The 26,097-nt window shown below is 36.7% G+C and overlaps 3 protein-coding genes and 1 long non-coding RNA gene across 8 annotated transcripts; all 4 read right to left on the minus strand.

Annotated features, from left to right (window-relative positions):
- Positions 1–1,985: 1,985 nt before the first annotated feature.
- On the minus strand, positions 1,986–8,139 carry LOC136281561 (uncharacterized). Of its 4 annotated transcripts, none has more exons than XR_010717861.1 (7): positions 7,949–8,139; positions 7,355–7,399; positions 6,211–6,276; positions 5,504–5,571; positions 4,868–4,922; positions 3,298–4,455; positions 1,986–2,627 (listed from the first exon to the last, which is right to left on the minus strand). It is a non-coding gene; the product is annotated as an uncharacterized lncRNA (long non-coding RNA). The 4 variants fall into 4 exon arrangements; XR_010717860.1 differs by having other exon boundaries at positions 1,994–3,479; positions 4,352–4,455; XR_010717859.1 differs by having other exon boundaries at positions 1,994–3,479; positions 4,216–4,455.
- Positions 8,140–9,704: 1,565 nt separating this feature from the next.
- Positions 9,705–11,840, minus strand: LOC136281560 (uncharacterized). The gene is made up of 3 exons (XM_066168190.1): positions 11,705–11,840; positions 10,907–11,218; positions 9,705–10,208 (listed from the first exon to the last, which is right to left on the minus strand). Exons 2-3 carry the CDS (start codon positions 11,204–11,206, stop codon positions 9,813–9,815), a joined length of 696 nt encoding a protein of 231 aa, XP_066024287.1. The 5' UTR covers positions 11,207–11,218; positions 11,705–11,840; the 3' UTR covers positions 9,705–9,812.
- On the minus strand, positions 11,703–20,777 carry LOC136281559 (PCI domain-containing protein 2-like). 2 transcript variants are annotated; one of them, XM_066168188.1, is made up of 17 exons: positions 20,736–20,777; positions 20,588–20,629; positions 20,276–20,323; positions 19,338–19,411; positions 19,162–19,227; positions 18,412–18,453; positions 17,634–17,688; positions 17,114–17,217; positions 16,358–16,433; positions 15,868–15,962; positions 15,604–15,650; positions 15,023–15,083; positions 13,738–13,777; positions 13,319–13,392; positions 13,161–13,206; positions 12,701–12,786; positions 11,703–11,771 (listed from the first exon to the last, which is right to left on the minus strand). In XM_066168188.1, exons 1-16 carry the CDS (start codon positions 20,769–20,771, stop codon positions 12,757–12,759), a joined length of 936 nt encoding a protein of 311 aa, XP_066024285.1. In that variant the 5' UTR covers positions 20,772–20,777; the 3' UTR covers positions 11,703–11,771; positions 12,701–12,756. The 2 variants fall into 2 exon arrangements, with proteins under 2 accessions (XP_066024285.1, XP_066024286.1); XM_066168189.1 differs by lacking the exon at positions 11,703–11,771 and adding an exon at positions 12,172–12,222.
- Positions 20,778–22,311: 1,534 nt separating this feature from the next.
- LOC136281781 (uncharacterized) lies at positions 22,312–24,244 on the minus strand. The gene is made up of 3 exons (XM_066168750.1): positions 24,167–24,244; positions 23,531–23,842; positions 22,312–22,743 (listed from the first exon to the last, which is right to left on the minus strand). Exons 2-3 carry the CDS (start codon positions 23,828–23,830, stop codon positions 22,522–22,524), a joined length of 522 nt encoding a protein of 173 aa, XP_066024847.1. The 5' UTR covers positions 23,831–23,842; positions 24,167–24,244; the 3' UTR covers positions 22,312–22,521.
- Between the last annotated feature and the right edge of the window lie 1,853 nt (positions 24,245–26,097).

Genomic DNA, 26,097 nt, shown 5'->3' on the forward strand with positions numbered 1-26,097 from the left:
CTTTCAGAGACAACGAAGATATGCACGAACATCAACACTTTTAAGAAATTGCTAAAGACATTTTATTTAAAGAGGCCTTTAACATAACGTGTATTTTTTTATTCGTTTACTTGTTTATTCCTCTTTTCTATACATTCTACATTTTTATCTTTGTAAATACCTATTTTTTACTTATGCATTTCTTTGATTTTCTCTTTTTCAAGATTGTGAAGCAAAACAGTGAAGGCAACAGCACGCTAGATATTCCCTAACGCAAATTAGTGATGTGGCTGCCATGGGCGACTAACTCTCAGCAAATCAATCAGAGAGTTTTTAACGCGACTTTACAATATATTTAATCTCAACAAATGCTGACACAAGTTGGTATTGATCGGATCGGATCGGTTAAAAATGCAAACAAATTAGCGAGCGAATACTTATTACAAAAGTAAATTAAGCTAAATACGCCTAATACTAAATACGCTTAGGAAAACTACGCCATACAAAACTTACATTTGTTGCGATGCTGTTGAATTACTGCTTAACGGCGAAGAAGCTGCACGACGTGCGGTACGATGAAATATAATTTCTGCTCAGCAAGCGGACTTACTGGGTAAACTGAACAAACTTCGATGAATAATGCGGTCTAACGACATGCTACGTTACACAAAGTTACGAAATGTTACTGGCATAGTGCGTGCAAAATTGAACTGTAATTAGTGTTTTTCGCACAAGAACAATAAACAAAAAGGAAAAAAAAAGAGTAAGGCGTTTGTGATCTACAACAGTGAAAGTGTTTTTCATACACTTGTAAAAACCTGTACCAGCAAAGGTAACAAAGAGGCATGATCCATGTATATTTCATTATAAATTCCTTATAATCGTACAAGGATTGCACATTCAAGGTACATTGAAGTCCTCTCGCTCCAATGATGATCATTTTGCGGTTGAACATGTCATTCAGCGATTAGTTTACGACTTCACAACAAACAGAGATCAGATCGGTTTACAAGTTTTTACACAGAAGTCTTAAACAGCAGGGTTGCACAAAAACAATGCTTGACATTATAGTAAGGTTACTCTAAGGTTACACTGAGGTTTCTCTTTCTAAAGACCTTTTGTGTTTTTCAAGCTTCATTAACGTACCTTCCGTTACGTAAAAGATTCGACATCGAGAATTTTTAAGCAGAAACGTGACTTGGTGAGGACTAAAGGTATTCCTTGTTTATGGGCACTTTTAAAATCTCTTTAAAAAAATCGCTGATTTTAATTGTTATCTTCTACTCCTAGATAACTGATTTCATTATGATATTTATTGATTTGCAAATCAGGATTCGCCTCACAATCTTAACCTGAACCTAGAACCGGTACTTATTTTTCATTCATCTATTAGTATAGGTAATCACATGATTTCCCCGGATGGAATGGAATGGTCTTTTCGTGGTTTAACCATGTTTGTTATTAATTTCGGCGTAGAATCGCTCGAGCAAAGTGTTTGGTTCATGTTCTTCGTGAAGACCTCGTCGCTAAGATCTGTCGGAATTAGAAAGGTCGGCAGGGAATATTTTTACCATTTAGAAGTTAACGCGTGTTTTGTGTACTGTTCCTTCACTTACAACGCACACTCCCACAGCTAAAGGCCTAACACGAAATCATCACTGGAGTGTTTGTTTTGGAAGGGAAAGTTTTTCTGCTCTGATGAAAATTTCGCAAGGCATTTACATAAAGCACATTTGAGCAGTAATCTCGGTTTTGTCTTATGGTTACTTATTCTTGGATGTCTTATTTCAGCTCGCACTCGCTTGTGTTTTTTTCATATTTCTAAACTAATAAGTGCCCACGCTCCAATAAGCGTTCTTCCCCGAATAAGCACCCACCCCCTAATGATATTTTAAAATAGCCATTTGGCACTCAGGTGAATTTAGAAAGAATGAGTCGTTTCTCTCGGTCTCATTAGCCTGAGGTAAATCAAATCGAAAACATATTTTGAAATTAATTGGTTGGTTGTTGCGTTCGACGAAGGAGAACGCATACCAATCGTCTAGTTGTTGTTGTAATCACTCTCGAGGGTTTTTATGGACCAGTACAATAATACAATACAATACAAACTTTATTGACACTCCTTAAGAGGGCTTTTCAGTGACAATTAATAATTACAATAATAAAAATGTTTAATCTATAAAGCTAAAAATAATTACGAAAATTACAACTAAGAAACTTTAAGAAGGTACGATAAAATGGGTAAGATAAAAACTAAGAAACTTTAAAAAAGGACAATAAAAAATATATGATATGATTAAAAACTAGGACCGAGGAGAAAGAAAAGCAACAATTAATTTTTGACCTAAGTTTACGCTTAAAATTAGAAGAAGAATTACAAAGTTTAAGATCATTGTCTAAACTGTTCCACAGGCTGACAGTGCGATAATAAAAAGTTCTTTGTCCAGATTTAGTTTTGTATAATGGTCTGTGCAACAGTTGGGAGCTTCCAGTCCCGAGGGGGTCGATCGTGAGGCCATGCGATTTCAGGCATTGGGCGCCATTTTGGAGTGGCGGACTGGCTAGGCTGGCTATGTGGCACAAATAGCCTTGATCTCATGTACAAATGTTTTCTTGGCCGCCTCGAGCTGAAGACACCGACTTTTTTTCTGCGCAATCAGTACAATAAAAAAGAAACTTACGCACTTTACTATTCTTTGATTATTTATAGTTTTAGGTGTAGTTTTAGCATGCGATGGATGCCTTAGAGACAATCAAAAGAGCTAAAAAAAGATGGTGGCTGAAAACTGGCGCGTCACAAGCTATTAGTCCTCAAAGACTTGATCTCAACAAGATGTTGCTCGATAGTTAAACAGCAAAATTCAATTTTCTAAAAGAAAAAAACGCTTCCGAGTTTTATCTCTTTGCATGCTTTTAAGTAGGAGATGACAGCTTGTTTATTTTGTGGTTTCGCGGTAGCATTCCAGCTCGCACTCTATTTTGTTTTTTCACATTTCTAAACTACTAAGTGCCCACGCTCTATCCCAGCACGTTCTCCCAGCGTCATACCTTTGCATGCTTTTAAGTAGGAGATGACGGCTTGTTTATTTTGTGCTTTCAGGGTAACACTCCAGCTCGCACTCTATTTTGTTTCTTCACATTTCTAAACTAATAAGTGCCCACGCTCTAACAAGTGCATTCCAGCACGTTCTCCCAGCGTCATACCTTGTGTAATGATATTTTTCAATAACCAATTTCGCAGTGGGTTCAATTTCAAAAGAATGGCTTCTCACACGTTTTCTCATTGCCCTAGGGGAAACTAGATTAAAATTTACTCGCCTTTTATGTCATGGTACTGTCTTTCATGACAATCATGTCATGGAATTTTGGGGTCCCAAAGTAATTGTTGCAAAGTAATCAACCCAACATTGACGCACACTAAGAATGGCATTGAGAAAGAACCCTGAAATCATCCTGCTAGTTGAATGGTTCATCCTTCGTGAAGACGTCGTCGCTAGGATCTGTCGGAATTAGAAAAGGACGGCAGGGATGTTTTTTTTTTACCATTTAGAAGTTAACACGTAATTTGTGTACTTTTCCTTCACTTAGAACGCACACGCCAACGGCTAAAGGCCTAACACGAAATCATCACTGGAGTGTTTGTTTTGGAAGGGCAAGTTTTTACTGACCCTGGTTGAAAATTGCGCAAAGCATTTACATAAAGGATATTTGAGAAGTAGTTTAGTCTTACAATTGCTTATTTTTGGTTGTCTTATTCCAGATCGCACTTTCTTGTGGTTTTTTTTTGCACATATCTAAACTATAAGTGCCCAAGCTTTAATAAGCCTCATTCCTCGAATAAGCACCCACCCCCTAATGATATTTCACAATAGCCATTTGGCACTGAGGTGTATCATAAAGAGTGATTCGTTTCTCTCGGACTTAGTCTCATTACCCTGGGGTAAATTAAACCGAACACGTATTTTGAAAATTAATTGGTTGGTTGTTTTAGGTGCAGTTTTAGCATGCGATGGATACTCTAGTCCGAATATTTAAAACAAGAAGCCAAACGACCCGATACGTTCACCACTCCCACTAAGAATCATACACAGGACAAAAAAGATCAACACTTCTGAATATACGATGTTGTTTGATGTTTTAACGGCAAAATTCGATTAAAAAAGATAAAGAACCTACACGCCTTTCAAATCATAGCTTGATTGTTTCGTGGTTCAGCACTTTAGTCCAGCGTCATACCTTGTGTAATGATATTTCTCACGCATTCTGATGTCATAATAAATGACTAACAGTATTGCAATACATGTATCGCAGATAAGCCATACAGTTCCGTGAACAAAACAACTGCGAGAGCTGACAAGCTCAATGAACTGACCGGTCACTTGCACCGACCCTGAAACACCCCATCATTACTTCTGCCGCCTTTTCCAACATTTCGCCCGGTTTGCCCTGTCCCTTTCTTACTTGCTGCTTGTCTGCCTGTCAAAATCACCAATTATAATTCCAATATCATTATCATTATTTTTAAAATGACAAAACACGATAACTTTTGAAAGACATGGTTTTGTATCACTTATGCCATCAAGCCCCATAAAATAACTCATATTTTACTTTCTGAAAGCTGAAAACACAGGCCTAGTTCGTGGTTAAAGTGGTATATGGCTAATTAAAAGTCACTGCCAATGAAAGAGATCTGAAAAAGTTGTTTCAGGTTTTGTTTTTAGGATAAAATTACCTTTTAACCAGTAAAACTGTAAATACAATCAAATCCTGAAGTCAGAGATTCTTTTTTAAATATATAGAGACATATTCTTTGGAACTAAATACCTAATTAAGAATTGAAGTAAAAAAACAAAACCTTCTAAACACTACATATTTTAAACAGTTGTACCTGCATGGCAAAAAGTCTCAGATCTACTGTGACAACATTCATTAGTGGCAATGCCCTGGTGAATAATAAAGAATAATATCACCAAGGTTAATATTTCCAGAGACAGAATAAAGATTATATGCCCTTGTCAAATGAGGTGGCATTAGTAAAAGCAAAACATAGCATCCATAATTATTCAGGCTTTTCTCTGCCCTGAAGAACACATGGATACAAGCAAGCAGACAGATTAGGGGAACTTAATGAAATCCTTAAGGCTTTACCCATTCACCTCCAAGATCTCATTGGTAATTCTCCTTACTGTCTGCCATACAATTCCTATGATATTGGTTTAGAGAATTTGATATTAGTTCAAAAAATGATCCCCTAATTGATAATTTTCTTTATTCTCTACACTTGTCTGCTTGATCATCATGATATTGTATTGATATGGTAAGGAGAAATTCTGTCTCCGTCACCTTTTAGAACCAGGATAAACTAAACAATTACAAGTCTTTAAGCACAAAAGAGTTACCTTCTGTGTTCAACTCTGAGAGATAGTGCTTACAGAAAACTACAAGATGACTGCAGCCTTTTCCTTTCTACTTCACTGCATTGTAATTGTCTGATGTTATTACAATGTATAGAACATGTTCTTACATAGAAAAAGACTTAGCTGTGTCACATCTCCACTTTCAGTTAATAACAAGGATGTTCAGGATTTCTATCTGGTGGCTGGTTAGGCATTAAATTTTATCTGAATCATTTCTAATAATTGATTAATTTCTAGGATTACTTGTTAACAAACATACTGGTCAGTTAACATTTTTGACTCTGAAAAGCACAGGTGAAAGACTTACTATTTGTTAAGACAAAAGATGATTAGATAATATGCAAACAGTTGACATGTAGAAAACAAAAGTTTCAGTAGACATACACTGAGTTTTTTCAACCAAAAACATATTGGGTGTTGTTACGACTTAAGGTTCTTTTCACACTACTTTTCTTGTACTGGGTTAACAATGCAATATGTTTCTTTGATTTATTTTTATAGTACCATTGCTAAGGGATCAGTAACCCAACTGCCGATCAAAGAATCATCATAAACTAACACTAGGCCAGTTTTGCATGAATCATTAAGTAATTACAAAATAATACAAACTTGCACATAAGCAAGTGAATTCTTAGAATATTAAAAAATTGACATTGCAGCCAATTGTCAAAACAAATTATTTTCAGACTACTGCAATGTGAAAAATTGTGAGGGAAAAAAGATTGTGTCACAGCTAATAAAGAACTGTTCCCTCCAAAACTTCCAAAACCATCTAACAAGAATTTTTTGTATTTTAGGTTTTCAAAAAAGATACTGGACAACAACTGCTTGGGCAGATTGTGCTTCAACATAATCACCATTGGCCACAGCCCAAATAGCTCTGCAAAAAAACAATATAAATAGAAGAGTATCTTGTTTAGTTTCCTCCCACATAAAAACCACAAGCCCATAACTCCCATTTATTGGGATGAATTTGAAAGGCATAGTTTATCTGAGATGATATGCTGCCCTTTCATCATATGGTGGTTCAAGCCATCTTTCACATTGCAGCTGTGCATCTGGTAACTGACAAAAATACAAACCAACTAAACCTGATACAATGAAATGGTAAGTTGCTTTAAAAAAATTAGGTTTCAGCTGTTTCAAAATGCAAAGAAATTCAGAAACAATGGGAAAACATACCCTTAAAAACTAGTTCCTTTCATAGTTAATGATAAAACAACTAAACAGCGATGCAGGCTCAAAAACACTAGCAGGAACAGGGAATTTCATCTCTCTTCTTGTATCAGGCATACACTCCTTGCAAAGGCCTGGTTGGAAATATTTCACTCAAAGTCATGACATACGCACCTTATTGTGCTCAGTTTACACATTATGACAGAGAGCAAAATATTTTCCTATCACACAACCCATATCTAAGTCAGTAGGCATTTTATCATGTGTCTGTCCTTCTCTCTCTTTCTTCCTATCCTCTTGCTTTTTTCCATTCTGCTCATCTTGCACAGACCTTGTCCCAGCCCTATTAACCCCATTGCACAAAGCCCTCACACAAGGATTTTTTCATGACGTTTTCCAATAAAAGTGCACACAGGACTGTTTGCATAATATGATGATTAACAAGTATTGACCATAGTGGAGGTGGCTAAAGGTGGATAGATACCCAGCCAAGGAGGAAGGGAAATATTTCACTGAAGCTACCAATACTGAAATAAAGAATTGCTTTAGTATACACTAACACAGTGAGATAATATAGCACAAAAAGATTACTTTCACTCATTCATTCCTGCAACAATTACAAAAATTGGTAAACTCAAATTCCACATGCATTGATTGAAGGTGAAAGGTAAAGGATATTTAGAGTTTGAGTGCCAATCATAGCATACCTTCAAGGCTATCCACTATCCTATTATATACTTATACAAATTATCCCCAAAGTAAGTAATCTGTAATGGTTTTACCTGCAGTCTTGGACTTTCTATGTGTGGACAAAAGGAAAATAGTTCCTACAAGTACATAAATATTTGAAACTGTTTAAATATCACTAAACATCATAATGAGCATTGGCGAAATATTCACTGGTACAAGTGTAAAAGGGAAAAATTGCTTCCAATTCCTTTGATGTCTTATGCTCAATTTTTATTTGCTTTAAATAAATCAAGTTTTCATTTATAAACTGGCACTTGTGAATTGATACACGACTTTACAGCAAGGGCAACAATATACACTTAATGTATGGTCCCTACATTTTCTAAAGACGAAGTCGAGGGAAACATCAGGACTCGAGGGAAAACAAAATTAACTTGTTTATCACAGGACCATACCTTAAGTGCTTCTTTATACATTAAGACTTTTCCTTAAACAATCATATGGTAAAAACATGCTGTTGTGTTCGACGCGCAGGCAACAACTGCGCAACTGTATCCCGGTCTGCGAAAATGTAATTTTAAATTGGAAAAACCTTCCCTGAATCTTACGATAGTGTGCAAACATCCTGTGCATTTGAAGAAAGGAAAATTGGCTTTCGTGCGATCTTAGGTTAATTTGAATCTTACCGCTAAAATGTCGCCACTTTTGGAAACAAGTCCTTTTTTCGCCTATTGGGAAAGTTCAAGCATGAAAGTAAGTGCATCACTCGGTTGTTTATTTCTTCTCCTTCTTCTTCTTTTTTTTTTTTTAATACAAAACTATCAACGAAATCGCTTCCTGACCTAATCTAAATACTTTTCAAAACTCATATGCGCCATCTTGGAATTCTCGTCCTCTAACGCATGCGCTTCTTAATTTCCGCTGATTTTACCCTTTGGCGGGAAGTCTGCGCCGTCAAAAAGAGCGCCTGCGAGAAAAAAAGGCAGCAAGAAAAGTAACAGGCCCTTGGGCCCCTGCAGTGCCTATCTTAAAGTCAGACTATCTTGGGAAAAAAATTACTCTATGTCAGCGTATAGAGTGGTATGTTGCTCGCATCAATCAGATCGCTGCATTAGGGTATGTATCTTACACAAATCAGACCGCCTTAGATCGCCTATGTATGTAGAACCGATCAGATCACAGCCCTGAGGCCCCTAGAGTGCCTGTTTTTGAGTTATCATTATTTTTGTAATATTTCAATAGCTTTATGTAAGCACATAGAGTGGTACGTTACTCGCACCATAGGAGTATGTTTCCACCAATCAGAGTGTAAGGGTGTTGTCTTTCATGCCAATAATGTCGTGGTATTTGACTGCCGCAAAGTAAATGTTGCAAAGTAATCAACCCAACATTAACACACACTAAGAATGGTAGTGACAAAGAGCTTTGATCCCATCTACCCAGTTAAATGGATCATGTCCTTCGTGAAGACCTCGTCGCTAAGATCTGTCGAAATTAGAAAGATCTGCAGGGAATGTTTTATCATTTAGAAGTTGACGCGTGTTTTGTGTACCGTTCCTTCATGTACTTACAACGCACACATCGACAGCTAAAGGCCTAACACGAAATCATTACAGGAGTGTTTGTTTTGGAAAGGAAAATTTTGCTGACTCTGGTGAAAATCGCGCAAAGCATTTACATAATGCATATTTGAAGAGTAATCTTGTTTTTGCCTTATGGTTGGTTTTTTGCGAAGATTGAAAAGATCAACCGGCAGTATTTACGTTCTCCGTCGACTGCCATGTTGTATATCTGTTTCTTTGCTTTAAATATTCTCCACGATTTACTTCTTGTATTTAAACGGTATATTCTCGATTCAATTACGTGTTTGGTTGTTACACTGACTGCTTAGGCTTTCTCCGATGAAAAGACATTTGCCAGTAAACAACTTAAATTCACGACACATTGTGCAGAGCAACGGTATTGCAAAGGTCACGGGTTCAAATCCCGTGCAGGCCTGAATTTTTTCTTTAGACCTTATTTTCACCACTTCTTGAGTGGTGTTCATCACTGTAAAGATCGCTTTCAGATTTATTCCTTAATCCGCAGCTCCCATATACGATTTTGACATATTCATAGTAATGGCATTACTTTGTTGTCTTTGTGAGAAGTGCTCGGTCAAAATTCTAGCCAGTCCTTCAAATAGTGAATATTTCTGTGATGCGTTTGATAACTGTTGACTTTCATTTCAATATCACAGACTCTATCTTACACTCTGGTCACGGGAAAAAGCGGTTGAAAATTGCAATTTTTGCTCTCCTTTTCTTAAAAACGCTGCTTTGGTACAAATTAAAATCCGAATTATGCAGTACTAAACACATCCATAGGGTGAGATCACATCCATTTCGCCTAAAAAAAAGCTCTTTCTTAATAAAAAATAAAAATGCCAACCTTTTGCAGTAAACTTCTTTTATTTGACTCATCTCTAATGACTTAAAGTGCTGAGCTGAATTGACAAAATCTTATTTTGCTAACTTTTCATCAATCAAAAGAAAACAATAAGGCCAAAAACTAAAAAAACAAATGAACAAAGCAAAACACGAAAAGAAAAGAAAGAAGCTGGTACGAAATGCAAGCGAAGAGCCAGGTCAGATTGGTCATCTCACATCTTGCAGAGGTCTGCATTCGGTCGTTGGGGAAATTCATGTCGTCTGGACTTGCATACCATTTGCCTGGCTCCAGTTGCTGTTGCAACTCCTGATAGTTGGTTTTGGTGAAGGCTGCAAACTTCTCGTTCTTGGATAACACGATGGTAGAGGAGACTCCTCCAACTTTCCCGGTTGAGAAAAAGGAGTTCAGATCTGGGCAACTTTCTTTAAACCACTGCACGAAATTGTGGAAACAATAGAACCCAGATAAAGGAGAAACATCTTTCAAAAGAAATAATTTTGTACTAGCATCTAACCCCTAAGACACAAAGTAAAAGAATAAGCTCGTTTGCAGGAGTGTCTTTTGAGAAAAGTTTTAAATCTGGTTAAACTCCTCATTTGACATTAATTTTCGAAATGCACTAAATATTCTTCCAGGAACTGCGAAGGGAGATCTGGCACGAACCAGAGCTATGACGTTAACTGGGAAAAAGTGCTACACATTGTCACGAAACATACGCCGATTGGTATCGAAGGGAAAGGCAGGGGTATGGGGACAAAATAATCAGTTATACTCTTACAACAATCGGATCGCTTTTCAATGCCTCTTGCGCCCGTCACTTAGATCAAGTGTCTGTATGATGTATAGATGATCTGTTTGTGATTCCTTATGAATATGAATCCATGTGGAAACAAGCTATCTTATTTGCCTCCGTCTAAGTGACTTTGATGATTATTTATCGGAAATAATCTACTTTTTAGAAAAACGATTCCAGGCCCGAGTTCACTCACGGCCAATTTCCAACCAAAATAACTAAAAATCCTTGTTCAAAATTAAGAAAATGAAAAAAACCATCATGTGCTATGATGCCACACTATCCTATAATCCATTTAGAACTGATTGCTACTTACTGCTGATTTCTTCTTTTTGTCTTACGAGAATTGTAAGACAGAGCAGAGCGCTTTTTACAGAGAGCGTGAGCTGCTGATTATTGAGAGCTTATGTATTTTGAGTACCTTGTTGGTTCCACCGTAGAAGCTATGCTCGAACAGAACGACTCCTTCTACCTGGTCCGGAAGGAGGAGCATGGAGCCATTCACACTCGAGATCTTTACTTCTGGTCCAGGCTTGACAACTTTGTAGTTAGATGGGCCAGCACCATTTTGTGCGTTATTGTAGTTTGCGTAGGTGTAGAAGATCCAGGTTCCCGAACTAACAATGGCTTTTACGAAGGAAACACCATCCTTTTTCAGGTTCTTCTCTGAATCTGAAAACTCCTGGCTCAAACCGCTTCCGTCGTACAACTTGATGGACATGATGGATCAAACCTGGAATAGATTGACATGGAAATAACAAAACAGATGTAAATGAATTTACTACTGATTACTTCCGACTGATTACTTCGCATTAAAGCCCGTATTTGCACAGACGAGGCTTTAAGGTTAAAATTGCATCAATAAAAGCAATGGAAATCTCGAGAAATGAGCGGTAGAAGAAGGCACGAATTTTCAAATTGCCAAAACGGCTCTTCCGAATAGGGCCGATGTAATTTTGGGAAGAGTTGGCCTATCAGCAGGTAGTATTTAAAACAAGACTGAGACATTTTTTGTGTGTTTCTGATTTCCAGCTTTTGTTTTCCAAGCTTGTCTTATGGCAAGACCACTTCCTCTCGACGTCTTACGAAACTGCAGAAGACAACTTTGGGACTATCTATGAGATTTTAGAAAATGCCTTAAGATGTCTGAAACGAAACAATCATAAAATGGTATTTTTATTTTATTATTCAGTCAGTCATCTTTCCAATTATTCCTTACCTGCATAGCTCTGAGAGCCACAACAAACGCATCCAAAGATAACTGGTGAGTATTCAGAAGAAGAGCCCTGAGAATACGTATAAACACAATCATCTAAGTCGGTTTACAGGATCTATAACGAAATTCTCTCTTCTGGCAGCCATATATTTCCTTTACGCGATTACTGAGAATTTGGTGTTATCATGTCCGTGTAAAACCCCTCAGTTAACCCTTTACTTCCCAACATCAGTATGTAGATTCTCCACACAGTTCTCTATACATTTCCTAAGGTGCAGACAAGGGGAATTTGTTTAAAAAACAAGAGCTTGTTTAGTTGGTGATCATTTCTGTTTTTCTCATGACCTTAACGTGTGATTCAAGAGTGCTATTGTAAGGAGAAATTAGATGCTAGTTACTCTAAGGGATCAAAGGGTTGATAAGTTTGTTCATTCTAGTCACCTGTGTATTAACGTATCTAAATTGTAAGGAGAAGTTACCCTATATATCCAAGTAATATCCAACAGAGCGTCGAAAGTCATCCGGGATTAAAGAGTAAGAGAGATGGTATGTTTTGAGCTCGGTAAAGAAACAGAGAAAGATGTTTTTTTCGCTTGTCTTAGCAGTATGCAGGATACGTGTCATATGAACTTGGTAGTAGACCTCGGTCATCCGTAGAGTCTCTATGGCTCAGTGGGTAGAGCATCGGAGCGCGGAATCCGAAGGTCTGAGGTTCCATTCCCCATGGGACTCAGAATTTTTTTCTTTGTCCCACGCTTGTAACAAGACGAAAAAACACCTTTCTCTAATCTAGGATTGAAGACGAGTTTATCTCGAGTGCTATTTTACTCCAAAACGAAACCATTTAGACACAAAAGTTCGATGAAAGTTTTTAAGACTTCAACATTTTCTTAAAAGTCAGTTTAGAAAAACAGAAGAGTGTGACAGTTCCGTTTAATTTGTACCTGCAAAAGACACTTCGATAGATAAAAATATTTATTCAAGACCTCAAAAACTTACACTTTCTTGAATAAGTTCCTATATGTTATAATCTTTAGCTTATCTCCAGGATAAGGTCAGTAAACACCACACTGGATGAAAAATCCCTGAAAAATTGAAAAAAGGCAATTTATATTTGATATAATATGAGAGGAGTGGAAAACGCACTGCCCAGTGGTCAGAGCACTAGACTGGTAGTGGTAATACTTCTTGTCGCTTCGCTACATGGAAACCAGGATAAGCTACAGCTGGGTGAGCCAATAGGCTTGAGTACAGACTTTACTTTTAATAAAAGATGAGGAAAGCAGCAAAATGAATACATGTTCATGCTGCAGCCAACTCCATAGACATTACAGTTGGCTCCTAATGATCAGAACCTTTCAGAATACGATCGTTTTCTTTTTTCTCGTCAGGTGTCTGTTTAAAAGCGTAAGGATATTGTAAGGAGAAATCAGTTATCAATATGAATTTGGCAAAATACCTGTTCTCTCTCTAATGTCTCGTTTAAAAGTGCAAGATTTCCCATTCTGAAAATGACAACAACTCCGGGATAAATTTGTTTAAATGAATGCAAAAAAACAAATCAAATCAATTTTAGCAAGCCTCATGTCCTATAAGCTGCTGCGTGTGTCTCCATACCTGACAGATTTAACCACATCAACAAACTGGTTTAGATTGTACTTAAAAAGCAAGTCCTCTTTTGGTATGTAGCCCTAATGTTAAAAAAAAACCCAGCAGTTAAGAAACTATATTCAGTGTAAGGATATTTCGTTACTTAGGGCCAGTTATTTACACGAAGTCTCACCAGAACCTCGTTTTTATGCAATCAGTGGGCCTCGGACTTTCTCTATACGAGGTTTAATATAATTAAAAAAAAAAGTCCTCTCACTGTTAGCTTTTGGCCATCTTAACGCTATTCACAAAAAAAGGGTTCAGATAACGGTTCAGGTTAACTGAGAATCGTTTAATACGCGGTTTTGTTAAACAACGGCTAACCTTTATGTAAATAATCAGACCTTAGTGTCTAGATTTCATTCAGTTCACAAGGTATAACTCACCAGAAGCATTTTCACTGGTATGAGATAAATTAGGATTGCTCTAGATAGGTGACAAAAAACAAACATGAATAATTCGTGAAAATGTGTTTCAATCTTAACAAATAACACTGCGAGAAGTATATTGCAAATTTTAAAAAAAGTGTGATTAGAAGCCATGGTGAAAGTTTTCTCCGTATTAACCCTTCAGTTCCCAATATCTAATCAATGTTTCTGACTTCAAGTAGGATACAGTTCCCTTTTATATTAGTCACGAGAATTTGGTGTTCCTTCAAAAAAGACACCCTCTCACTGGTAGGTATTTTCACTCTCGTTAATTTTTTACTGCATACCGAAGTTACTCAAATAAGCGTCGCGGCGCATTAACTCCCAAGATCTCAATAGAAATCCTCCTTACTGTCTGCCTTACAATTATTATGATGTCAATTTGGAGAATTTATTTTTATATAAACTAATGATCGCCTAATCAATATTTTTTTCATTCTCATCACTTCTATGCTTGATATTGTATTGATACTGTAAGGAGAAATTCTCTCTAAGTCACTCATGGGAGGTAAAGGGTTAATTTTTTTCACGCGTCAAATGTGGCGCGTATTCAAGGGCGGTGCTTATTCGGCACAAATTGGATGCGATGAAGAAATGTCCTCTCTGAATCTAACGGTATACTAGCTATTTCAAAATCTGTATGAAAATTTTACACCAACACAGAGGCATATTTTGATCGTCACCATCTGTATCTTCTGGATTTTTCGCTTGCATTACCAGCTGTGCCTTCACTCAACTTCCATGTCGCAAAAGACCTGCTAATTCGGGGGTGACGCATTGCAACTTTCTGTCCCAAATGCGGCCTATTCAGGGCGGCACTTACTTGAGTAAATACGATAATGTACAGACATCTTACAGAAAACGAACACGAGAATCAGTTCTGAGAGATAGTAGATTACCAATTGACACTCTGATGAAGGGCTAACGCTCGAAACGTCAGCCTTTAAACTCTTTACGGTGGCCAATTTACGTTATCAACTTAGTTGATAACACTAGATTACCATGTTGTACTCTCCCATCGACGCAGCACCACAGTTTCTTAAAAAAACTTACCGCCTTTGCTAATTGACGTACCTTCCCTTTAGTAACAAGGTATAATTTTTAAAACTCGTGTTTTTGTTATTAAATTATAAAATTTTTCTCTTTTAAGTTTGCAACAAAAAATATGTAATTATGTTATTGGAATGTTGTTGTTTGAAGTTCCAAATATCCACACAGCAGATCAGTACCAGATGAAGATTACCTTTTGTTCTTACTGGAGGATATACAGCAGCGTTCAAATGCAAATGATAGATATTCATCAGCTGAAAAATCAAGAACAGAAAAAACAGCTTTGATTAATACACTCAACATGATTGCTGATCAATTTTACATTCCTGATAGCTAACATATGAACTTTTAATTTCGCTCTGCGTCACGAATGTTTTCGTATTTCTTATCATTAATCTTTTACTAATGCGTACTCGTTGTGCGAAAAAAAGTTCATGGCGCAGTCCACAGTCACAATAAACTGTGTAGTGTAGTCCTCTTGAAATAAAAATTCAAAGGTTTCGGCTGAGAGTAAATAAATATAAAAAGACACAAATGTCGTTAACCCTTTAACTCCCAACATCTGATTGTTAATTGTCCCCTCTAACTGCTACACATTTCCTTGTAAATTAGTTATGACAACTTAGCGCCAGATCAAGATAGCAGCTTTTACCTGATAAGTTTGAACATTCTCATTACCTGTTTGCTGAATTTGTATGGATATTATAGAGAGAAGTTTCATGTTAATCACTTCTGGGAGTTTAAGGGTTAAGCTGTTCAATATAGCATACCTACCAGCTTTAAAATCACTGTCAAACATAGCTTTTCTTCCTACAAAGTATCTGACGAAAATCAGAAGAGAAGAAAAACGCACGATTACTTTACTTGAAGTAGCTGGGTAGACACAACACCACTACTAATTTCAGAGTTTTTGTTTTGGAAGGGAAAGGGAGCTGGGTTTCCTTTTAAGAGAGAGGGGGGGGGGGAGATTTATTAGTCAAGAACACTGCTAGTAGATGTACTTTTGTCTATGCAACATACATATAACCATCTCCATACCTGTATGTAACCAGATGAGCCAGTTTAAACTGGTCTTTTATGGGTGCACTGTCTATTGCTCTGATAAGAGGCTTGCATAAGTGAAGTTTATTGATCTGGAGGGCAAGCAAAAACAAATGGAAACAGAGAATGTCTGTTCTTTATTTCATCATAATGAAGAAAGAACCTTTTATATGGATGCTTGGTGAGCCCTTTTTTTTTAATTGCCCCTTCCTATAAGTGAGAAAATAAACTTGCACTGTGTAATCAAGTTAAAATTCAAAGTATGTCAAGAGGAAACTGAGTTTGCATGTGATATAAACATCTCAGTTGTTTCTAGGAGAGATCAAAACTTGTGCAACCATCTCGTGTCACATTTGACATGTTACATAAAAAATGCACTTGTTTCCAGCCACTCAGAAGTGCATAAATTTCTCCTGTATATTATTTTAAAACTGCTGTACAGATTATCACAGAACTGAAATATAAAATAAACTCATTGAAGTAGTACCTTGAAATAGATCTTGAATAAATGATTTACAAGTGCAAGCATGCCCCACTTCTTAGATACCTCAAGTGATGAACGACTACAGAGTAAAATGATAAATATCCACTCATTTAAGTATGACAAACAAAAAAGCATAGAGCCATTTAAATGCATCAGAGTTTTTTATTTATGTTGAGATTGGTGCAACTTTCTTGACTATTCAGAGAGTATTATAAAGCAAAACCACCAAGACTACACTCAAATGAAAATAATATTGCTCTTACATGTCCCATTAAATGGTTGGCAGGCAACAATGAGGTAAATACATATATCTTATTAAACGTTTTGGTGTATAGTATCACTGAATATTTTTAGGAGTTGTGCTGTATTTTTACCAGCCTGTAGGGTGAGTCAAAATACAAACAACGAGTAAAAATACCCAGTAATACTACATATCAAAAGGTCTAATAAGTTATTTATTATCCAATTCCTTTTTTTCTGCTGAATCTTTCTGTTCATTTCTTGTAGGATGGGAAAAGCAAAGCAGGTAGAGAAGCATAGTGCATGCAGCCAACTAGTTAAACAGATTTTTTGACAATAAAAAATAACTGCCTATAACCATACAATATTGCAGGATATTAGTACTCTATTTGTGTGTTATTTGTTCTTTACTTTGTGCAGTTGAATAATAAATGACTAACAGTATGGCAATATTGCAGATAAGCCATATAGTTCCCTGAACAAAACAACTGTGAGAGCTGGCAAGCTCAATGAACTGACCTATCACTTGCACAGACCCTGAAACACCCCATCATTACTTCTGCCGCCTTCTCCAACATTTCTCCAGGTTTGCCCAGTCCCTTTCTTACTTGCTGCTTGTCTGCCTGTCAAAATCACCAATTATAATTCCAATATTATTAACTAATTTTAAAATGACAAAACATGATAACTCTTGAAAGGCATGTTCTGGCATCACTTATGCCACCAAGCCCCATAAAATTACTTTACTCATTTATTACTTTATGCAAGCTGAAAACATGGGCCTATTTATTGTTTAAAGTGGTATATGGCTAATTAACATCACTGACAATGAAACAGTTCTGAAAAAGTTGTTTCAGGTTTTGATTTTAGGGTAAAATTACTTTATTACCGATAAAATTTTAAATACAATGAAATTCTGCCATCACAGAATTCCTTTTGGATAAAGTGACATATTCTTTGGAACTAAATATGTAATTAAGAATTGAAGTGAAAATAATTATTATTCTTAGTAAGCACAACATATTTTAAACAGTAGTACCTGCATGGCAAAAAGTCTCAGATCTAATGTGACAACATTCATTAATGGCAATGCCCTGGTGAAGAAAAAAGGTTAATATCACCAAGGTTAATATTTCCAGAGACAGAATAAAGATTACAATCCCTTGTCAAATGAGATGGCATTGGTAAAAGCAAAACATAGCATCCATAATTATTCAGGCATTTCTCTGCTCTGAAGTATACTTGGATACCAGCAAGCAGACAGACTAGGGGAACTTGATGAAATCCTCAAGGCTTTACCCATTCACCTCCAAGATCTCATTGGTAATTCTCCTTACTGTCTGCCATACAATTCTTATGATGTTGGTTTAGAGAATTTGATATTGGATCAAAAAATAATCCTGTAATTGACAATTTCTTTATTCTCATCACTAGTCTGCATGATATTGTATTGATATGGTAAGGAGAAATTCTGTCTCAGCCACCTTTCATAACCAGGATAAACTAAACAGTGACAGAGTCTTTAAGTACACAAGAGTTATCTCCTGTATTCAACTCTAAAAGATCACACTTGCAAAAAACTTTAAGATGACTGCTGCTTTTCCTTTCTACTACACTGCTTCATAATCATCTCATGTCATTACAGTGTGTAGAACATGTTCTTACATGGAAAAAGACTTAGCTGTGTCACATTTCCACTCTCAATTAATAACAAGGATGTTCAGGATTTCTATCCTGTGGCTGGTTAGGCATTAAATCTGATCTAAATCATTTCTAATAGTAAATTAATTTGTAGGATTACTTGTTAATAAACATACCAGTTCTCATCTTTTTGACTCTGAAAAGCACGGGTGAAAGACTTACTATTTGTTAAGGTAAAAGATAGATTGGATAATATGCAAACAGTTAACAAGTACAAAACAAAGGTTACAACAAGCATACACTGAGATTTTTCCAACAAAAACATTTTAGGTGCTGCTATGACTTAAGGTTCTTTCCCCACTACTTTTCTTGTACTGGGTCAACAATGCAATATGTTTGTTTGATTGATTTTAATAGTATCAATGCTAAGGAATCAGTAACCCAACTGCTGATTAAAGGATTATCATAAACTAACACTAGGCCAGTTTTGCATAAATCATTAAGTCATTAAAAAATAATACAAACTTGCACATAAAAAAATGAATACTTAGAAAATTAAAACATTAACATTTCTATCAATAACAATTTGGTAAAAATTTTGATGGTAAAAATTAATAGTAAAATACAACATTTTGACTAAACTTTGGTCATTTTCAACTGAGTGGCAAGAATGTTACAATAAATATATACAAGCATGTAAGAAGTGTAAAAAATTTTTGAAAGTGTAAACGGACAATAAGAACATACAGGGAGGAGAAATAATTACCTGCCTATTATTAAAACAAATTATTTTTGGACTACTGCAATTTGAAAAATTGTGAGGGAAAAAGATTGTGTGTCACAGCATATTAAGAGCTGTTCCCTCCAAAACTTCCAAAACCATCTAACAAGAATTTTTTGTATTTTGGGTTTTCAAAGAAAGATATTGGACAACAACTGCTTGGGAAGATCGTGCTTCAACATAATCACCATTGGCCACAGCCCAAATAGCTCTGCAAAAAAACAATATAAATAGAAGAATATCTTGTTTAGTTTCCTTCCTCGTAAAACCATGAGCCCATAACTCCCATTTATCGAGATGAGTTTGAAAGGCATAGTTTACCTGAGATGATATGCTACCATTTCATCATATGGTGGTTCAAACCATCTTTCACATTGCAGCTGTGCATCTGGTAACTGACAAAAATACAAACCAACTAAACCTGACATAATAAAATGGTAAGTTGTTTAAAAAAATGTATATACTGGTATATTTACATTTTTTTAATTTTATGTCCCTCAAAAACTAGTTCCTTTTATAATTTACAATAAAACAACTAAACACTGATGCAATCTCAAAAGCACCAGCAACTCTTCATGAGTCAGGCATACACTAATTGGGAAGGCCTGATTGGAAATATTTCACTGAAAGACATGACATATGCACCTTATTGTGCTCAGTTTACACATAATGACAGAGAGCAAAATATCTTCCTATCCCACCTGACAACCCATATCTCAGTCAGTAGGCATTTTATCATGTGTCTGTCCTTCTCTCTCTTTCTTCCCATCTTCCTGCTTTTTTCCATTCTGTTTATCTTGCACAGACCTTGTTCCAGCCCTATTAACCCCATTGCACAAAGCCCTCCCACAGGGATTTTTTCATAATGTTTTCCAATAAAAGTGCAAGCAGGGCTGTCTGCATAATGTGATAATTAACAAGTGTTGACCATAGTGGAGGTGGCTAAAGGTGGATATTTACCCAGCCAAGAAGGAGCAAGGGAAATATCTTACCCAAGCCACCAATACTGAAGTGAAGAATTATTTTAGTATACACTAAAACAGTGAGATAATATAGCACAAAAAGATCATTTTCACTCATTCATTCCTGCAGCAAATACAAAAATTTCAACTCAAATCCCACATGCATTGATTGAAGGTGAAAGGCAAAGGATATTTGGAGTTTGAGCACCAATCATATCATGCCCTCAAGACTATCCATTATTCTATTATTTACTTATACAAATTATCCCCAAAGTAAGGAATCTGTAATGGTTTTACCTGGAGTCTTGGACTTGCTATGTGTGGATGACAAAAGGAAAATAGTTCCTACAAGCACATAAATATTTGATAATGTTTAAATATTATTATACATCATAATGAGCATAGGCAAAATATTCACTAGTATAATTAATTGCAAGAGTCAGTAAAAAGGAAAAGTTGCTTCCTATTCCTTTGATATCTTATGCTCAATTTTTATTTGCTTTAAATAAAAGGCAACAACTGCGCAACTGTATCCCGGTCTGCGAAAATTTTAATTTTAAATTGGAAAAACCTTCCATTAATCTTACGATAGTGTGCAAACAATCTTACCGCTAGAATGTCGCTACTTTTGGAAACAAGTCCCTTTTTCACCTATTGGGAAAGTTCAAGCATGAAAGTAAGTGCAGCTCTCGGTTGTTTTCCTTCTTTTTTTCTTCTTTCTTTTAATATAAAACTATCAACGAAATCGCTTCCTAACCTGATCTAAATACTTTTCGAGACTCGTATGCGCCATCTTGGAATTCTCGTCCTCTAACGCATGCGCTTCTTAATTTCCGCTGATTTTACCCTTTGGCGGGAAGTCTGCGCCGTCAAAAAGAGCGCCTACAAGAAAAAAAGGCAGCAAGAAAAGTAATAGGCCCTGGGGCCCCTGGAGTGCCTATCTTAAAGTCATACTTTTTTGGGGGGAAAAAATTACTCTATGTCAGCGTATAGAGTGGTATGTTGCTCGCATCAATCAGATCGCTGCATTAGGGTATGTATCTTACACAAACCAGATCGCCTCAGATCGCCTATGTATGTATAACCGATCAAATCACAGCCCTGAGGCCCCTAGAGTGCCTGTTTTTGAGTTATCATTATTTTTTTAATATTTCAATAGCTTTATGTAAGCACATAGAGTGGTATGTTACTCGCACCATAGGAGTATGTTTCCACCAATCAGAGCGTAGGGTGTTGTCTTTCATGTCAATCATGACGTGGTATTTGGCTGCCGCAAAGTAAATGTTGCAAAGTAATCAACCCAACATTAACACACACTAAGAATGGTAGTGACAAAGAGCTTTGATCCCATCTACCCAGTTAAATGGATCATGTCCTTCGTGAAGACCTCGTCGCTAAGATCTGTCGAAATTAGAAAGATCTGCAGGGAATGTTTTATCATTTAGAAGTTGACGCGTGTTTTGTGTACCGTTCCTTCATGTACTTACAACGCACACATCGACAGCTAAAGGCCTAACACGAAATCATTACAGGAGTGTTTGTTTTGGAAAGGAAAATTTTGCTGACTCTGCTGAAAATCGCGCAAAGCATTTACATAAAGAATATTTGAAGAGTAATCTTGTTTTTGCCTTATGGTTAGTTTTTTGCGAAGATTGAAAAGATCAACCGGCAGTATTTACGTTCTGCGTCGACTGCCATGTTGCATATCTGTTTCTTTGCTTTAAATATTCTCCACGAATTACATCTTGTGTTTAAACGGTATATTCTCGATTCAATTACGTGTTTGGTTGTCACACTGACTGCTTAGGTTTTCTCCGATGAAAAGACATTTGCCAGTGAACAACTTAAATTCACGACACATTGTGCAGTGCAACGGTATTGCAAAGGTCACGGGTTCAAATCCCGTGTAGGCCTGAATTTTTTTCTTCAGGCCTTATTTTTACTACTTCTTGAGTGGTGTTCATCATTGTAAAGATCGCTTTCAGATTTATTCCTTAATGCGCAGCTCCCATATACGATTTTGACATATTATTTTGTTGTCTTCGTAAGAAGTGCTCGGTCGAAATTCTAGCCAGTCCTTGAAATAATGAATATTTCTGTGATGCGTTTGATAACTGTTGACTTTCATGGTCAACATCACAGACTCTATCTTACACTCTGGTAACGGGAAAGAGCGGTTGAAAACTGCAATTTTTGCTCTCCTTTCCTTAAAAACGCTGCTTTGGTACAAATAAAAATCCAAATTATTCAATACTAAACACATCCATAGGGTGAGATCACATCCATTTCGCCTAAAAAAAGCTCTTTCTTCATAAAAAATAAAAATGCCAACCTTTTGCTGCAAACTTCTTTTATTTGACTCATCTCTAATGACTTAAAGTGCTGAGCTAAATTGACAAAATCTTATTTTGCTAACTTTTCCTTAATCAAAAGATAACAATAAGGCCAAAAACTAAAAAAACAAATGAACAAAGCAAAACACTAAAAGAAAAGAAAGAAACTGGTACGAAATGCAAGCGAAGAGCCAGGTCAGATTGGTCATCTCACATCTTGCGGAGGCTCTGCATTCGGTCGTTGGGGAAATTCATGTCGCCTGGACTTGCATACCATTTGCCTGGCTCCAGTTGCTGTTGCAAGCCCTGATAGTTGGTTTTGGTGAAGGCTGCAAACTTCTCGTTCTTGGATAACACGATGGTAGAGGAGACTCCTCCAACTCTCCCGGTTGGGAAAAAAGGGTTCAGATCTGGGCAACTTTCTTTAAACCACTGCATGAAATTGTGGAAAGAATAGAACCCAGATGAAGGAGAAACATCTTTCAAAAGAAATAATTTTGTACTAGCATCTAACCTCTAAGACACAAAGTAAAAGAATAAGCTCGTTTGCAGGAGTGTCTTTTGAGGAAAGTTTTAAATCTAGTTAAACTCCTCATTTGACATGAATTTTCGAAGTCCACTAAATATTCTTCCAGGAACTGCGAAGGGAGATCTAGCACGAACCAGAGCTATGACGCTTACTGGGAAAAAGTGCTACACATTGTCACGAAACATAAGCCCTTTGGTATCGAAGGGAAAAGACAGGGGTATGTGGACAAAATAATCAGTTATACTCTTACAACAATCGGATCGCTTTTCAATACCTCGTGCCCGTCACTTAGATCAAGTATCTGCATGATGTATAGATGATCTGTTTGTGATTCCTTATGAATATGAATCCATGTGGAAACAAGCTATCTTATTTGCCTCCGTCTAAGTGACTTTGAAGATTATATATCGGAAATAATCTGCTTTTTAGAAAAATAATTCCAGGCCCGAGTTCACTCACGGCCAATTTCAAACCAAAATAACTAAAAATCCTTGTTCAAAATTAAGAAAATGAAAAAAACCATCATCTTCTATGATGCCACACTATCCTATAATCCATTTAGAACTGATTGCTACTTACTGCTGATTTCTTCTTGTTGTCTTACGAGAATTGTAAGACAGAGCAGAGCAGAGCGTTTTTTTACAGAGAGCGTGAGCTGCTGATTATTGAAAGCTTATGTATTTTGAATACCTTGTTGGTTCCACCGTAGTAGCTATGCTCGAACAGAACGACTCCTTCTACCTGGTCCGGAAGGAGGAGCATGGAGCCATTCACACTCGAGATCTTTACTTCTGGTCCAGGCTCGAGAACCATGTAGTTAGATGGGCCAGCACCATATTGTGCGTCATTGTAGTTTGCGTAGGTGTAGAAGATCCAGGTTCCCGAACTAACAACGGCTTTTACGAAGGAAACACCATTCTTTTTCAGGTCCATCTCTGAATCTGGAAACTCCTGGCTCAAACCGCTCGCGTCGTACAACTTGATGGACATGATGGATCAAACCTGGAATAGATTGACATGGAAATAAGAAAACAGATGTAAATGAATTTACTACTGATTACTTCGTGATTACTTCGCATTAAAGTCCGTTTTTGCACAGACGAGGCTTTAAGGTTAAAATTGCATCAATAAAAGCAATGGAAATCTCGAAAAATGAGCGGTCGAAGAAGGCAAGAATTTTCAAATTGCCAAAACGGCTCTTCCGAATAGGGCCGATGTAATTTTGGGAAGAGTTGGCCTACCAGCAGGTAGTATTTAAAACAAGACTGAGACATTTTTGGTGTGTTTCTGATTTCCAGCTACATCTTTCGGGAGATTTTTCCCAACCTTTTGTTTTCCAAGCTTGTCTTATGGGAAGATCACTTCTTCTCGACGTCTTACGAAACTGCAAAAGACAACTTTGGGAGTGTCTATGAGATTCCTTTTATAGCATTTCATAGATCAGAACTGCGCATGTCACAGGGGAGTAAAAAAACTTAATTAGGCCCCTAGGACATAATCAAAAGAGCTTTTAAAAAAAATGATTGACACGTTTCACCATACCTACATAATATCATTGTGGCTGACAACTGGCGCTTCACGAGGAGGTGGTCCTCAAAGACCAATCCTCAACAAGATGTTGCTCGATAGTTTAACAGCAAATTTTTCAATTTTGAAAAGATTAAAAACGCTTGCGAGCTTCACCTCTTTGCATACCTTTAAATAGAATAACTCAGCTTGGTTATTTTGTGGTTTCACGGTAGCATTCCAGCTCGTACTCTCTTGTGTTTTTTTAATATTTCTAAAAAAATGTGTCCACGCCCTAACGATATTTCACAATAGAAATTAGTCGGTTGTGCTTTAGTCTAAATGTAAACAGGAAGTGAAACGATCCGATAAGTTTGCCACTCCCACTAAGAATCAAAGGACAAAAAAGAACGATACTTCTGAACATACGATGTTGCTTGATGTTTTGAAGACAAAAATTCGATTTAAAAAAGATAAAAACCGCACATGCCTCTCAAATCATAGCTTGATTGTCTCCTGGTTTCACCATAGCATTCCAGCACGTTCTCCCTCACTAGCCATTTCGCAAAGGTCAATTGCCTTTCATGTCATGGTATTGTCTTTCATGTCAATCATGTCATGTAAATTGGATTCCGCAAAGTAAATGTTGCAAAATAATCAACCTAACATTGGCGCACACTAAGAATGGCATATGGCAGAAAGAACTTTGCTTCCATCTCGCCTGTTAAATGGTTTATGTCCTTTGTGAAGACCTCGTCGCTAAGATCTGTCGGAATTAGAAAGATCGGCAGGGAATATTTTTACTATTTAGAAGTTGACAAGCCAAGTGTTTTGTGTACCGTTCCTTCTCTTACAAGTACTCCTGTACTTACAACGCACACGCCCACAGCTATAGGCCTAACACGAAATCATCACCTGAGTGTTTGTTCTGGAAGGGAAAGTTTTGCTGACTGTGTTGAAAATAGCGCACAACATTTACATAAAGCAAGTTTGAAAAGTAGTCTTGGTTTTTTCATGTCATGGTATTGTCTTTCATGTCATGGAAATTGGATGCCGCAAAGTAAATGTTTCAAAGTAATCAACCTAACATTGACGCACATTAGGAATGGCATTGAGAAAGAACTTTGCTACCATCTTGCCAGTTAAATGGTTCATGACCTTCGTGAAGACCTCGTCGCTAAGATCTATCGGAATTACAAAGGTCTGCAGGGAATAATTTATCATTTAGAAGTTGACAAGTGTTTTGTGTACCGTTCCTTCATGTACTTACTTTGGATTGCATAATAACTGAACAGGATGCTAATCTATTAAATGATATCTGTGTGCACTCTCGTTGGATATTTGACCATAGCCTTGTGGCTTTTAAACTCTCAGTGCAAAACCTGCATTATCCTATAAGACTGTAATTACTCGCGACTGGAAGTCTTTAAACCTGGATCAACTCAATTATGATATTATAAGAGCTGACTATAGACACTCGTCTTTCAGAGACAACGAAGATATGCACGAACATCAACACTTTTGAGAAATTGCTAAAGACATTTTATTTAAAGAGGCCTACTTGCAGTAGTTATATACATAACGTGTATTTTTTTATTCGTTTACTTGTTTATTCCTCTTTTCTATACATTCTACATTTTTATCTTTGTAAATACCTATTTTTTACTTATGCATTTCTTTGATTTTCTCTTTTTCAAGATTGTGAAGCAAAACAGTGAAGGCAACAGCACGCTAGATATTCCCTAACGCAA

This window comes from Pocillopora verrucosa, chromosome 6 (genome assembly GCF_036669915.1).
Source record: "Pocillopora verrucosa isolate sample1 chromosome 6, ASM3666991v2, whole genome shotgun sequence".
NCBI lineage: Eukaryota > Metazoa > Cnidaria > Anthozoa > Scleractinia > Pocilloporidae > Pocillopora > Pocillopora verrucosa.

Excerpts from the sequence above, each read along its gene's own strand:
- LOC136281560 (XM_066168190.1), bottom strand. The coding sequence starts at position 11,206 with ATGTCCATCAAGTTGTACGACGGAAGCGGTTTGAGCCAGGAGTTTTCA. Across the intron at positions 10,209-10,906 it reads TCTACGGTGGAACCAACAAG|GGGTTAGATGCTAGTACAAA; the intron begins GTACTCAAAATA and ends TTTGTGTCTTAG.
- LOC136281559 (XM_066168188.1), bottom strand. The coding sequence starts at position 20,771 with ATGGCGCATACGAGTCTCGAAAAGTATTTAGATCAG. Across the intron at positions 20,324-20,587 it reads AAAGTAGCGACATTCTAGCG|GAACTATTTTCCTTTTGTCA; the intron begins GTAAGATTGTTT and ends ATGTGCTTGTAG. Across the intron at positions 17,689-18,411 it reads AGTCAAAAAGATGAGAACTG|GGCATTGCCATTAATGAATG; the intron begins GTATGTTTATTA and ends TTTCTTCACCAG.
- LOC136281781 (XM_066168750.1), bottom strand. The coding sequence starts at position 23,830 with ATGTCCATCAAGTTGTACGACGCGAGCGGTTTGAGCCAGGAGTTTCCA. Across the intron at positions 22,744-23,530 it reads ACTACGGTGGAACCAACAAG|TGGTTTAAAGAAAGTTGCCC; the intron begins GTATTCAAAATA and ends AATTTCATGCAG.